The sequence below is a fragment of the Columba livia genome, chromosome 2 (assembly GCF_036013475.1).
Source record: "Columba livia isolate bColLiv1 breed racing homer chromosome 2, bColLiv1.pat.W.v2, whole genome shotgun sequence".
NCBI classification, from domain to species: domain Eukaryota; kingdom Metazoa; phylum Chordata; class Aves; order Columbiformes; family Columbidae; genus Columba; species Columba livia.
The window spans coordinates 56,894,764-56,907,189 of NC_088603.1; the positions used below are offsets into that span (position 1 = coordinate 56,894,764).

The window sequence follows — 12,426 nt, forward strand, 5'->3', positions numbered from 1 at the left end:
CCCTGACACTTTTCTTGGGAATTCACTTCCGGTTTTACTTTATTCCAAATGGCTCCTGCCTACCCAGCCTGCACACTCAAGTAGCCATGGGATGAGCGTTGTGTTGCGGAACACCCAGTGCTTATATTAATAGTATTTTCATTCAGCATTTGCTTTCAAAATGTACAGGGATGGATGGAGGGGGGATGGTGAAGAACAAAACCAAAAAAGCCGACATGCGTTATTTAGCACAAATGGACTTGATTATAGATCCTGAAGGTGCTATAAAACTGATGGATTACAGGCTCAGCATTTCTGGGATTTGAGCTGTCTGGCTTCCACTGTACTTTCATTGTGTCAGCTCCCTCTCTTTTCATTACTTTTTGCTGGAAACATTGCACCACAGCACAAATGAAGTGAAGCAGGTCCTAACTAGGCCCAACAGCTGCCTTTTGTTGCTGCTGTGGAAACAGCTGTAAGGGGGTTATATAATCACTCTTCTGTTAGCGGTCAGCTGCATATCATAAGCACCTTTCTTGGATGCAGGGGACCCGGAGGCAGCTCCTGTGGTGATGCAAATGCTAATTGGGCCCACAGCATGCTATTCTGTGTCCCATTTGACATACTAAGCACTTGTTGTTCTGTCTCATGAGCATAAAATTGACTGAACGGGTATCCAGCACCGCTTTTATTACAATAAGACTCATTTTTCATTCATCTGAGGGAGGGACCTTCGCACTGGTTCCTGTAGTGGAAGGGATGGTTTCTTGGCCTTTCGATCTGTTTCTCATCTTTTGTGCAATAAGACTTTGATGTCAGTCAGCTCAGGTTTGGAGAACTTATATTTGGGATGTTGGATTTTTTTTCATTTCCTATTTCACAAATAAAGTTTTGAATGGCTGATGAGGTTTGATTTTACAAAAAACAAACTCACCTGGACTCACACTAGTTCTGTGTTTTTCTGTCTGAGATTACTGCTTTTAAACCAGATCTGATGGAAGAACATCTAATGAGTCATAGAAGAAATCGAAGAAAGGAAAATTTAACTAGCTTATCATCACAGGTCATAGCTTGCGATGGGCAGGGCGCTATTTGGGTGTACTTGGAGCAGGACTAGGGATCGTTGTTCTTAGAAAACAGAAACAAACACAAGAGCATGAAAATACTGAAGACAGCTGAGCATCAGCATTAAGAAAGTGGTCTGGGAACATCTTGCCTGAGCTTTAGATACTGATTTGAATATGTGTCCTTGGTCACAACAGTTAATTTATTGTATTTGCACTTTAGTTCCCCCCATGAAGTCAACTCTCTACCCTTTGAAATACTTTAAAGGCCCACCTTGGAAAGAGTTGTAACCAGTCAGAAACTGCATATACTGACTTACCGAATGTCCTTTGCAGCTTTTTTTATAGTATGTTCTTTGCTGAGGTGAAGTATTACAGTATTTCACTGGCTAAATATTGCGTTTGATGGAGACAGTCTCTATCAGAACATTCAACTAAAGATCACAGAAGGTGAATCTTCAGAGTGTTTATTGGTTTGGCACAGGAGAGCATATAACATGCCAGCAGCAAGTGTGGGTAGTGTAGGAGATGGATCACTAAGAGATCCGTTATTGATCAGAGGGGCAAGGGGTGGTCTTGGGTATCTGCTCAGGAAAAAATGAATAACTATAAGAAACCAAATCAGAAACAAAGAACAGTTGCTACCTGTGTAGGTTTCTATGCTGAATGTCTTGAGTTATACTTCATTTACTCTGCCTTTTTCTATCCCAGGTTCAGGTTCAGCGGTCGTATTCTGGGCCTTGCTCTCATTCATCAGTACCTTCTTGATGCTTTCTTCACAAGGCCATTCTACAAAGCACTACTAAGGCTGTAAGTAAAAGCATTCAGCCTTCCAGAAACCATGCAAAACTGTGATCCTGCAGTGAGTCCTACAGAGACAAAGACCTTCCTGGAGTTGTTTTGAGCACTCTGACCTTCAAGTCCTTTCCACTGTTGGTTCATTGGTCTGTGATAGAAAACAAACATTTTAATTTTTCTTTACTTTCTCTAAGAACATAAATACTGACTGTGTTGAAAAAAATGCATAGTAAGTATGACATTTAGGAACACACCTTTAGAAGTACTGACCTGTAATTACTGACCTGGAATTACTGACCTGTAATTCCAGAGTTTACTAATGATGAAAAGTTATCAAAGCAATTAAAATGATATATGGAAGACTGCAAAGCATCTTTGATGGAACAGAACAAAGCAACAACAAGAAAAAGAGCGGGGTCACATTAAGAAAAATACATAATTTCTTATGCCTCACTGATTGAGCACGTTTTCATTCTAAACACAACTCAGGTTAATTAGGAATGCTAATGTAGACATAACCAGTGAATGTTTTGTGTTTGTCTTCTACTGTGTTTCACACTAGTAAGCAGAAGCTACCAGTAATATATTACTTTCAATCTCAGGTTTATAAGGTTAACTTTAACTGACAGTCTGTTCCTCTTTAATTAATAGATTGCAATAAGACAAGGTACATAAAATTTGTAGCAATAAGAAAAACCATAAGTAGTAAGCGAGGACTGCAATTAAAGGATGGAGAGTAGAATAAAGCTTAGCTAAAATAGTCCATTATTTAAGCTGATTTCAAATCAGCAAAGATATTTGTCTTAACAGTTCTTTTAGTTCTTTAACTGTATTTAATTTTATTTTTTTTTAACAATGAATACTGCTCGGGTCCCAACAGTCAAATCTATATCATATCTGACCTAGTCTGGAAACAGCCTGAAAACTAGAGTGCTCCCTGCATCCTTATTGCCCCCTTAGGGGATTTGAAACCAGGCTGCTTGCAACATCCACCTGCCCTTTCAGCAAACCAGGCCAAGTCCTTATTAACAGAAATTTAGGCTGCCTGGTCTGCCTTATGTCAGTCTTGTGCACTCACCTCGAGGATGACAGATACATGGAAGCAGCCCGGCACAACATGGCAGGGCCCATCCGGAATGAAGGTAAGGAATTGCTCTGAAGTGCTGGGCATCCTGAAGAGCCACATAAAATCGAGCCCCAGGGATTCTTTCTGACAGCAAATAGTGCAGGCAGCCAACAGATTTGGCCTTGAGCCCAGCCACTCAAAGCAGGCAGTTCCAGAACTGCTTTAAGAGGATCTGTGTAACAGGCTTTGATGTTAACAAAACCAAACAAACACCAGCTTCATGTTGGATCTTCAGCGTAAATTTGTTCTCATTCTTAGAAGTAAGTCAGCCTGCCAGTAGTCATGGAGTCATATATTCAGCTACATCTTTTTTCTTGCTTCGCAATCAGGCCATGTGATCTAAGTGACTTAGAGTACCTGGATGAAGAGTTCCATCAGAGCTTGCAGTGGATGAAGGATAATAACATCACAGATATCCTGGATCTCACCTTCACAGTGAACGAGGAGGTGTTTGGACAGGTGAGCACAGCTATGTGAACCATCTGAAAAGCAAATTCGAAGCTGACAGAATTGAGCATGATGAACATCTTTCTGTCAGAACAGATCCTTTAGCCTTTCAATATAATTTTCTTCTCCTGCCTTCTGTTTCTTTCAAGCCACCTGTTTCAATGCAGATGTTTATTCTTAGGGTATATAATATAAAATACCAGCCCCCCTGCAGGCCTATTGAGCCACACTCTGATGAACATGAGGAATTCTCTCACATGTAGTGCAGCTCTTCTCTCCAGGGTGTAGTTCACACAGATGTGGCATTCAGTGAATGCAAGCAATGTAACGTAAAGCTGGTGTGACTGAAAGGATGGGGGAGTCAGGAGGGAAGAAAAATATTCAGCAGGTGGTATAAGACCTGGAAACTCTCACAATTATTTTGTCTGATACCTCCCTGTTAGATTCTAACTTACCTCGTACCTACTTATCAACTTGGTGTGTACGTCCATTTATTATGCTCTCTACCACTCAGCTCTACTGTAGTCAGACAATTCGCTTTAATCTATCTGATCTGGATAACTATAGCCTTAAATAGGGTGCAGCTTTGGCTTAAGCAGAGTCTGGCAACCAGAACAAGTGTCTCCTGTGGGATTCTTTAGCTTGCACTGAAGCCTTGGTGCTCTCTGATGTTGTAACCTGTGCTATATTATAACTGTTTCCAGAAAGCCTTGAAGGAACCCAAAGCAATATTCAAACCAAAACTAAGGACCTCCAAGGAGGTACCAAAAACTAGAGAGATTAAAGAACTAAGCTCACCAAGTATTGCAGAAGCTCAAGGGATGGAAGTTAACTTGTGTAAGGAGCAGTGTCAAAGGGAGCAGAGAGGTAAGGTGGAATATACAGAGAGTGACTCTTAGTCTTGAAAATAAAGTTGGCAAGAAGAGTTTTCACAGAGCTAGGGTAGCTCTTTGAGCTAGGGGAGACTTAAACTAGTTTCTGAGGGGAGGAATTCTGGCCCTGAAAGGAAAAGGACTGCTCCACTATAAGCCTGAAAGTAACAGAAAGCAAGTAAGACTTCAGGGGATATTTTCAAAACTGACTTTAGTCCGCTTGTATTATCACAGAATCATAGAATCATTTTGGTTTGAAGAGACCCTCGGGATCGTCAAGTCCAACCTTAACCTAAATCTAGCACTAAACCATGTCCCTAAGAACCTCGTCTAAATGCCTTTTAAACACCTCCAGGGTTGGTGACTCCACCACTTCCCAGGGCAGCCTGTTCCAATGCCTGACAACCCTTTCCATAAATAATTTTTCCTAATATCCAATCTAAACCTCCCCTGATGCAACTTGGGGCCATTTCCTCTCATCCTATCACTTGCTACTTGGGAGAAGAGACCAACCCCCTCCATGCTACAACCTCCTTTCAGGTAGTTGTAGACAGCAATAAGGTCTCCCCTCAGCCTCCTTTTCTCCAGGCTAAACAGCCCCAGTTTCCTCATCCGTTCCTCATGAGACTTGTGCTCCAGGCCCCTCACCAGCTTTGTCACCTCCTCTGCACTCTCTCTAGTACCTCAGTGTCTTTCCTGTAGTGAGGGGCCCAAAACTGAACACAGTATTCAAGGTGGGGTCTCACCAGTGCCAAGTACAGCAGCACAATCACCTCTCTAGTCCTGCTGGCCACACTGTTCCTGATACACTCCAGGATGCTCTTGGCCTTTTTGGCCACCTGGGCACACTGCTGGCTCATGTTCAGGCAGCTGTCAGTCAACACCCCCAGATCCCTCTCTGCCAGGCAGCTTTCCAGCCACTCTTCCCCGAGCCTGTAGCGCTGCCTGGACTTGTTGTGACCCAAGTGCAGGACCCAGTACTTGGCCTTGTTAAACCTCGTACAGTTGGCCTCAGCCCAATGATCCAGCCAGTCCAGATCCCTCTGTATGGCCTTTGAACCCTCCAGCAGATCAACATTCCCACCCAACTTGTTGTCATCTGCAAACTTACTGAGGCTGCACTCAGTCCCCTCATTCAGATCATTGATAAAGAGATTAAACAGAGCTGGCCCCAGTACTGAGCCCTGGTGAACACCACTCATGACCACCTGCCAACTGGTTTTGGCTCCATTCACCGCAACTCTTTGGGCCTGGCCCTCCAGCCAGTTCTTTACCCAGAGAAGAGTACACTCATCCAGGCCATGAGCTGCCAGCTTCTCCAGGAGAATGCTGTGGGATATGGTGTGAAAGGCCTTACTGAAATCTAAGTACACAACATCCACAGCCTTTCCCTCATCTACTAAGCGGGTCACCTTGTCATAGAAGGAGGTCAGGTTGGTCAAACATTTTTTGTAGTACAAGGTTCTGAAGGATGAGCAGAGTCAAGGGTGGATGAAATGAAAAGGATGGGACAGAAAAACTGAAGTAAGAAGCCTCTGTAGAAAAGGTAGCACTGCTTTTTCACAGACTTAAATGCAGAGGGTTTTCACAGGCTTTGAGCTGAGAGCTTGCATGACATTCAATTGACAGTGGTTTCCCTGGAAGGTATGGCTATATAAGACTAATACACAAAGACAGACAGAAACATACAGACATATTCACAAAGACAGATGAGACAAGTTTGTCTTTGCATTGGAAGACTACAAAAATGAATAAGAATCTCAGCCTGAATTGCCCTAATGCACCTGAAGGTAACATTTCACATACTCATTACTTCCTATGCTCTCCCCAAAGAAAAGAGCTAGACAATTACATAGGAGTCTGTTGTGGAAGATAAGAAATGGCTCCAAAGAGAACAGAAAAAAATCACAATCTATTGTAGATGCTGTGGTATGAAAGCAAAAGAACACTGAAAGCCAGATTTTTTTGCCAGCTCACATGTTGTCTAGTACTTTTATTTCATATGTACTAACCTTGCTAGATCTATTAATAATGATGGGGAAAAAAAGTTTCTTGCTGTGAATTACGACTGTCAGAATCCAAGAGTCCTAAGTGAAAGTGAGATTTTCCCCCTTCTGAAATTTGCTAAGTGGTGACAGCAAACTAACGAAGAAATCACGATCACATTTCATGCTCACAGATGGATCCCAGTTGGAAATTCTTGCATGCCAAGAGTATCTGACCACTTACATGCCATCTGAACATTGCTTTGCTGGATACGTGTGCAAGTGTAGATCGCAGTGGGAGCTCTGCTAATGTTTGGGAACCTGGATTTCAAGGGTTGGGGAGGGGAAACAAGAAATAGTGGCTCCTTGAGAAGCTGTGTGGTAGATGGGTTGCAGCCCTTTTGTCCTGCTTCCACAATGACTTTATTATGGACCACTCACTACGACTTGAATTTTTTTCTCTCTTATCTCATCTCTGACATGTATGTAGCTTTTAATCCTTTCAGGCCAAATCCTCTTTCCTGGTGCCTGTTTTATTAGAATGTGCTACTGAGGAGCTCTAGCCTTCTTGCATACTGGTGCCCAGAGCACTACTCTAATAGCAGAGATAGCAAATCAAGTGTCACACATTTTTGCTGGTTGGGACTGAATGCCAATTTGAGAATTTCACTTGTAAGACTGAGAGAGGTGTCAGTTGCTTGTGACCCCAAGTACTTTCTCATGCTTTTAACTAGTAGAAAGTGTTCTTTCAGGGCTCTCTCCAAGCTGTATGTCTCCAAGGCCCGTCAATGGCTCCAGTCAGGTAAAAGGAATGGGCTAGACTGGTTGAAGTGTCTCCTTCCTGCTCTGAAACCTGATTCTGAATTGTAGCTCACAGCTGTGGTTAATGCCTCTATGAAAAAGAAAGAAAAAATTGGGACACACTGTTATTGATTGTCCGCTTCCAATTCTAGACAGCTATTTGGAACTATATGGATGACGACAAGTTGAAGAAATCACCAGCATGCCCAGGTGTTTGTGGGAAATCTTGAAGGAGATTTAGAACATCTGGACTTACAGTTGTGCTTAAATCTAGACAACATTTAGTCATTGGTTTTAACAGACATATCTGCATGCCACACACTCTTGAAGAATACAGCACAGCAGCTGGGCCAGAGTCTTATCCTCTGGACACAGCAGCATTGCTTCTATAATGTTGATGCCGTGATTTACGTTTGGGAGTTTAACCTGAACCAGCTAAGAATTCCTAACTCATTACATCCAACCTTACTTGTTCTTGCTGTTTCTCAACAAAGCTACAGATTAGATGACTCATTGAGTGTTTCCATAATTCATAATGTTACAACTGGTCCCTCAAGCAAAGTGACCTAAATACTACATGTGCTGTGTGCTGTCTGTTGGGCTAATAAATAGATAATAAGATAAATAATATGTAAATAATACAAATAACAAGTATGTATTCGTGCAGCTCATTTACTATCTGTGCTAGACATCATTGTTATAGCAGCAGAAAAATGAAGAGAAGGCAAAACATTCCTGATTTAAAATCCACTAGGTTAAATGCAAAAATAATTGCAAGATAAATATTATTTTCTGTCACACATGAGAAGGGGTATGTGCTTGCTGGCTAGAATCTAGATTGATCTCTTCTCAATCCTAAGGCTTAGTAACCAAAGCCAATCAAATTAACCATTAAAATGCAATGAAATGCTATAGCTCTTGGTTTAAACAAAAAAATAATTTACAGTACAAACACTTCTCAGATTTGAATGGCTGATACCAAACTCTGGATCCCACAGTGACGATATTTTTTCGTCTGAGCAGGGTGTTGTACAGGTCTTTTTTAGGTAGCATATTGGGTGTATTCATTTTGTGATGACTTCTTTGGCTGTTGTTATTTCTGAGTAAACACTTCTATTAGCACTTGTTGCTTAAGAGACAAGTAGATATCCCTTCAAGCTGACAAAACAGTCTGCCTATTCCAATACTGTGATTCCCTCTCCATCCTGTTGTTTCCCATACTGGTGCTCTGATAACTACAGCAAGTAGCAAACTGGTATGGTTGTCACCTGCTCTGGAGCTTCTGTGGGGGAAAGGAGAGGAGAAGAATGACAAGACAGGCTGAAATGGCACAGTATACATGGCTGATGGATGGTGCTCTCCAAATCAGTCTTTGCTGGTACAGTTTGGAGTAACGTAGAGGTCAGTGGAGCTTAGCCGGGGATAAGGCTAGAGCTGGGGCTGAGGGTGTGTGCCCTCATTATCCTTTTTGTTTCTGTTGCAAATGGACAGGAGGCGAGAAGACCAGAACTAGAAATATGGCTGCTGTATTGTTCACTAACATTTTAAAAATGTAACTTAAATTGAGATGCAATGTGATCCATACATTGCTACTGCCACTATTTATCTTTGTTCTGTAGGTGACAGAAAGAGAGTTGAAATCTGGAGGGGCAAATACAGCGGTGACAGAAAAGAACAAAAAAGAGTACATCGAGAGAATGGTTAAGTGGCGAGTGGAACGAGGAGTGGTTCAGCAAACAGAGGCCCTGGTCCGTGGCTTCTACGAAGTAAGTAACAAAGCGATGCTCCCACAGTCTTCCATTCCTCATTTGAATGAGAAGACCCCATGGTTAAACTGTGCTTTATTGGTACCCTAGGAAAGAGCTAAACAGACACAGATGGCGAGGAATTGGTGTGCATGGACCTGTAGAGACAGGGACCTTCATGTTTAGCATGAAGGGAGAAAGGAAAGAAATGTCTGTTCTGAATATGGTAAAGCTAAGAAAGATACTGCCTTTCATTCACATAGTAAGAGAAGTGGGCATTTGCAAATTTTGTTTTACCCTGCTGTGATACAAAAGAAGATTGTGAAGAATTGTACACTTCAGTGAGGAGCTGGTGTGACATACTGTATCTTCAGGCACTCATTGCAGTAAAGTTGGTCCTAGGATGCAGTCAGCTATTACCTTGCTGGTATTCCTGGATGCCACTCCATTGCTGTCCCTGATTTTGCTAATTTATCTTTGCTGAAGACCTGGATCTGAGAACATCTTTCTGGCAGAGCTGCTACAAAGGCTGCCAAAGACTGGATGAAAACCTGTGGCTTTGCTGACCAACCCATGTAGTCACCTATTCTTGCACCCCTTACTTATCATATTCAAACATGTATCTTGCCCTGGCAGCTGCATAATAGAATTTGAAGGCTGTCTTACACAGTGAAATAAACTGGAAGAGTGGCAACCCTGGAAAAGGGAACAGCAGATAATGGACAGACAGAATAGTACTGGTAACTGTTGGCTCCAAGCAGTCATGCACTGGCATTTACTGGAGGTGAAGCCAGCGAGGGTGGCTTTGTACCTGAAGAGACCTGGTCGGCCCCTTCCTGTGGAAAAGGATTGGCTAAGTGACTCCATACACTTTACTGAAGTGTGCATCTGGCTCACTAGTTTTTTCTCCCTGTGAATACTGCACGCCGTTAAAGCTTTTGGTTTCATGTAATGAAGAAAGTGAACCTCAGCTGCATCTTTAGTGGATGAAGACCTGAGGTCATTCCTACACAATTGTGATCAAATTCCGGTGCAAAACAAATATGAAATAAATTGTCCTATTACAAATCCAGTCTTTATTTGGCTATCAAAATCACCTGTCAGAAGGAATGTGTCAATGAAGAATGTTCTGCACACATTATGTCCTGTCACTTGTGTTATTTCATTCAGGTCAAATCTCATATGTCATCATTGCTTGCAGCTCAAAATATCAGCAGGGTCCCTGAAGAAGAGCATGGATTTATCAGCAGAGGAGTAGAAGTTAGCTGTCAGCATGCAGACTTCATCAGAATAAAGAGCTGGCCATCAAATTCATAAGTTTACAAGACATTGCATCTGCTTTATATCCAGTCTGAAACTAATAAGTGTTTTTTGTTCCAGGTTGTAGACTCCAGGCTTGTCTCTGTTTTTGATGCCAGAGAACTGGAGCTGGTTATAGCTGGCACTGCAGAAATAGATCTCAATGACTGGCGTAACAACACAGAATATCGTGGAGGTAAACTGCCTGCTGATGCTTACTAATATCTTGACCAATTTCAGCCTTAAGTGTGAAAGAGTTGGTCCATCTTTTCCTTCTGTCTTTCCTGAGGGAAATGCCCTGTTTTGATCGGGAAGTTTTTGTGAAGAGTAACTCATGAAATAAAATAATTAAGATCTTTGGTTTGGATCAAGAGGTGTAATAATACTGAAATTGCTTCTGCTACTTCTATCCAGATTTTACACACTCAATTCCTGATGATTTAACAGGAGTTTTGACTATTAAGGACCGAAAAGGATTTGTAATATTAGATCTGAAAGTTACTCAGATGACTGTGAATGAACTCCTGGCCTCACTGAAGGTGGTATAACAAGTCCTGTTGGCTTCAGCAGGGAGCAGAATTCAAGAGCTGAATTTCATGATTCCCAACTACACTTCAACAAAATACAGATAACCCCCTCAGCCTAAACTGTGTCAAGTTGGATTTTTTCCCTTCTCTAATACTTACCTCGGTTTTGCTTTAAATGCTGAGCACAGTTTATCCAGGCTGTCTTGGATGATGGATAAATGTAAAATCTACAAATTCAGCACTACAAAAGGAAAGTCCCTGAAGCTCCCAAATCCTCCCCTGAAATACAAAGTTTAAGTCTTTGCTGCTCACTGCCCAGCCTTTTTGTTATTATACCTTGAAATATGCAGCTTACCACAAGCACAGTTTGTCCCCCAAGTTATTCTTGTCCTACTTTTTTCTGTTTAGCTGTTGAAGCAGATTCCGCCTGGGTTTATGCTGGCTTTCACTAGCACAAACCAAGGCACAGAGCCCCTCAGGTGGGAATTTTGCCAGGGAAGGGCTTGCAAACTCTACTCCATATGTTGGACACTATTGCAATCCAAAAAATAATTTATTTTGGAACCAGAAATTGTTAAGTCACTAGGACTCTCACTGTGTGGCATATCACAATTGGTCTTTTATGTCTCATGCAGGTAGCCCCTGTTCTTGCCAAGAGATTTGTGAGAGGCCGATGTACCTCAAATATTTGTTTGAGTTTATGGGTTTCAAATGAGATAGTAATATTATAGTATCCGCAGCCAGGACAAGGTGGGGGCTGGGACCTACTGCTCATCCCAAAATATATTGTTAGGTCAGGATATTTTCAGTCAGAGATCTACTGTGCTATGCCAGTGGGAACATATTTCAATGTTACACTTCCCACTTAGAGGGGGTCATTTTAATTTCTCTCTCTTGCTTCTTGGTTTAGGTTACCATGATGGCCACATAGTAATACGGTGGTTCTGGGCAGCAGTGGAGAGATTTAACAATGAGCAGAGACTCCGGTTGTTGCAATTTGTCACTGGAACATCAAGTGTGCCATACGAGGGCTTTGCAGCTCTCCGAGGGAGCAATGGGCTACGACGCTTCTGCATAGAGAAATGGGGGAAAATAACCTCCCTTCCAAGGTATGTCCCAACTAGGATACAAAACCAGAAGTGCTGTGAGAAAGGTGAGCCTGGTACTTTTTTGCACTGTGACAGTGAAACATAATGAACAGAATAAAGACATCTTTAAACAACAAGGAACAATTATCAATTTGTTCTGTAATTACATTCAGAGATTTTTGATTTGCACGCTCAATTTAAACTACTTTGAATCCTAGGAAATTATTAAGATAAAGATTTCCATAGGTCCAAACTGTGTTCTCTTATTTTGATTCTGGAAATGATCCAGATCAGCAGGAGCCTGTCAACTGGTTCTGTTCCCTTTACTTCCAAAATACTAGTAAAAATACTTGTGAGTTTACAGAGCCGTGGAAGCCAGAACCTGTCTCTGAGTTTTGGCCAGAGACCTGAGTGTAATCCCTTCATTTGCTCTGATAGTTGCACTTTTTCATCACAAGGAAGCTTAGTGAAGGGACTTCAGACCATATGGTGATAATACTCAATTTGTTACATCTAGTTCAGTCAGGCAAGTAGGAGCAAATGAGCCATAATGTCATACAGAGTCATACAGAGTCTGTATGTCATACAGAGTCAGCAGACCTCACAGTGTTTCCTGAAGGAGAGGACATCTTCCTTTTCAGAACAAAGGGACTGGGGCACAGAGGGGTGGTCTGACTTGCCTAAGGCCACCCAAG

The 12,426-nt window shown here is 42.0% G+C and overlaps 1 protein-coding gene across 5 annotated transcripts in view; it reads left to right on the forward strand.

The window, feature by feature from the left end:
• The window catches only part of HECW1 (HECT, C2 and WW domain containing E3 ubiquitin protein ligase 1), a 272,737-nt gene that overhangs the window by 247,910 nt on the left and 12,401 nt on the right, over positions 1–12,426 (forward strand). For 4 of the 5 annotated variants that reach the window (XM_021293021.2, XM_021293020.2, XM_021293024.2 and 1 more), the window contains 5 exons: positions 1,755–1,853; positions 3,297–3,426; positions 8,692–8,838; positions 10,198–10,312; positions 11,554–11,752. In XM_021293021.2, the coding sequence (XP_021148696.2) occupies positions 1,755–1,853; positions 3,297–3,426; positions 8,692–8,838; positions 10,198–10,312; positions 11,554–11,752 (690 nt within the window). Of the gene's footprint in view, positions 1–1,754; positions 1,854–3,296; positions 3,427–8,691; positions 8,839–10,197; positions 10,313–11,553; positions 11,753–12,426 lie in introns of those variants that run through there. The other variant, XR_010470205.1, reaches the window with a different exon arrangement.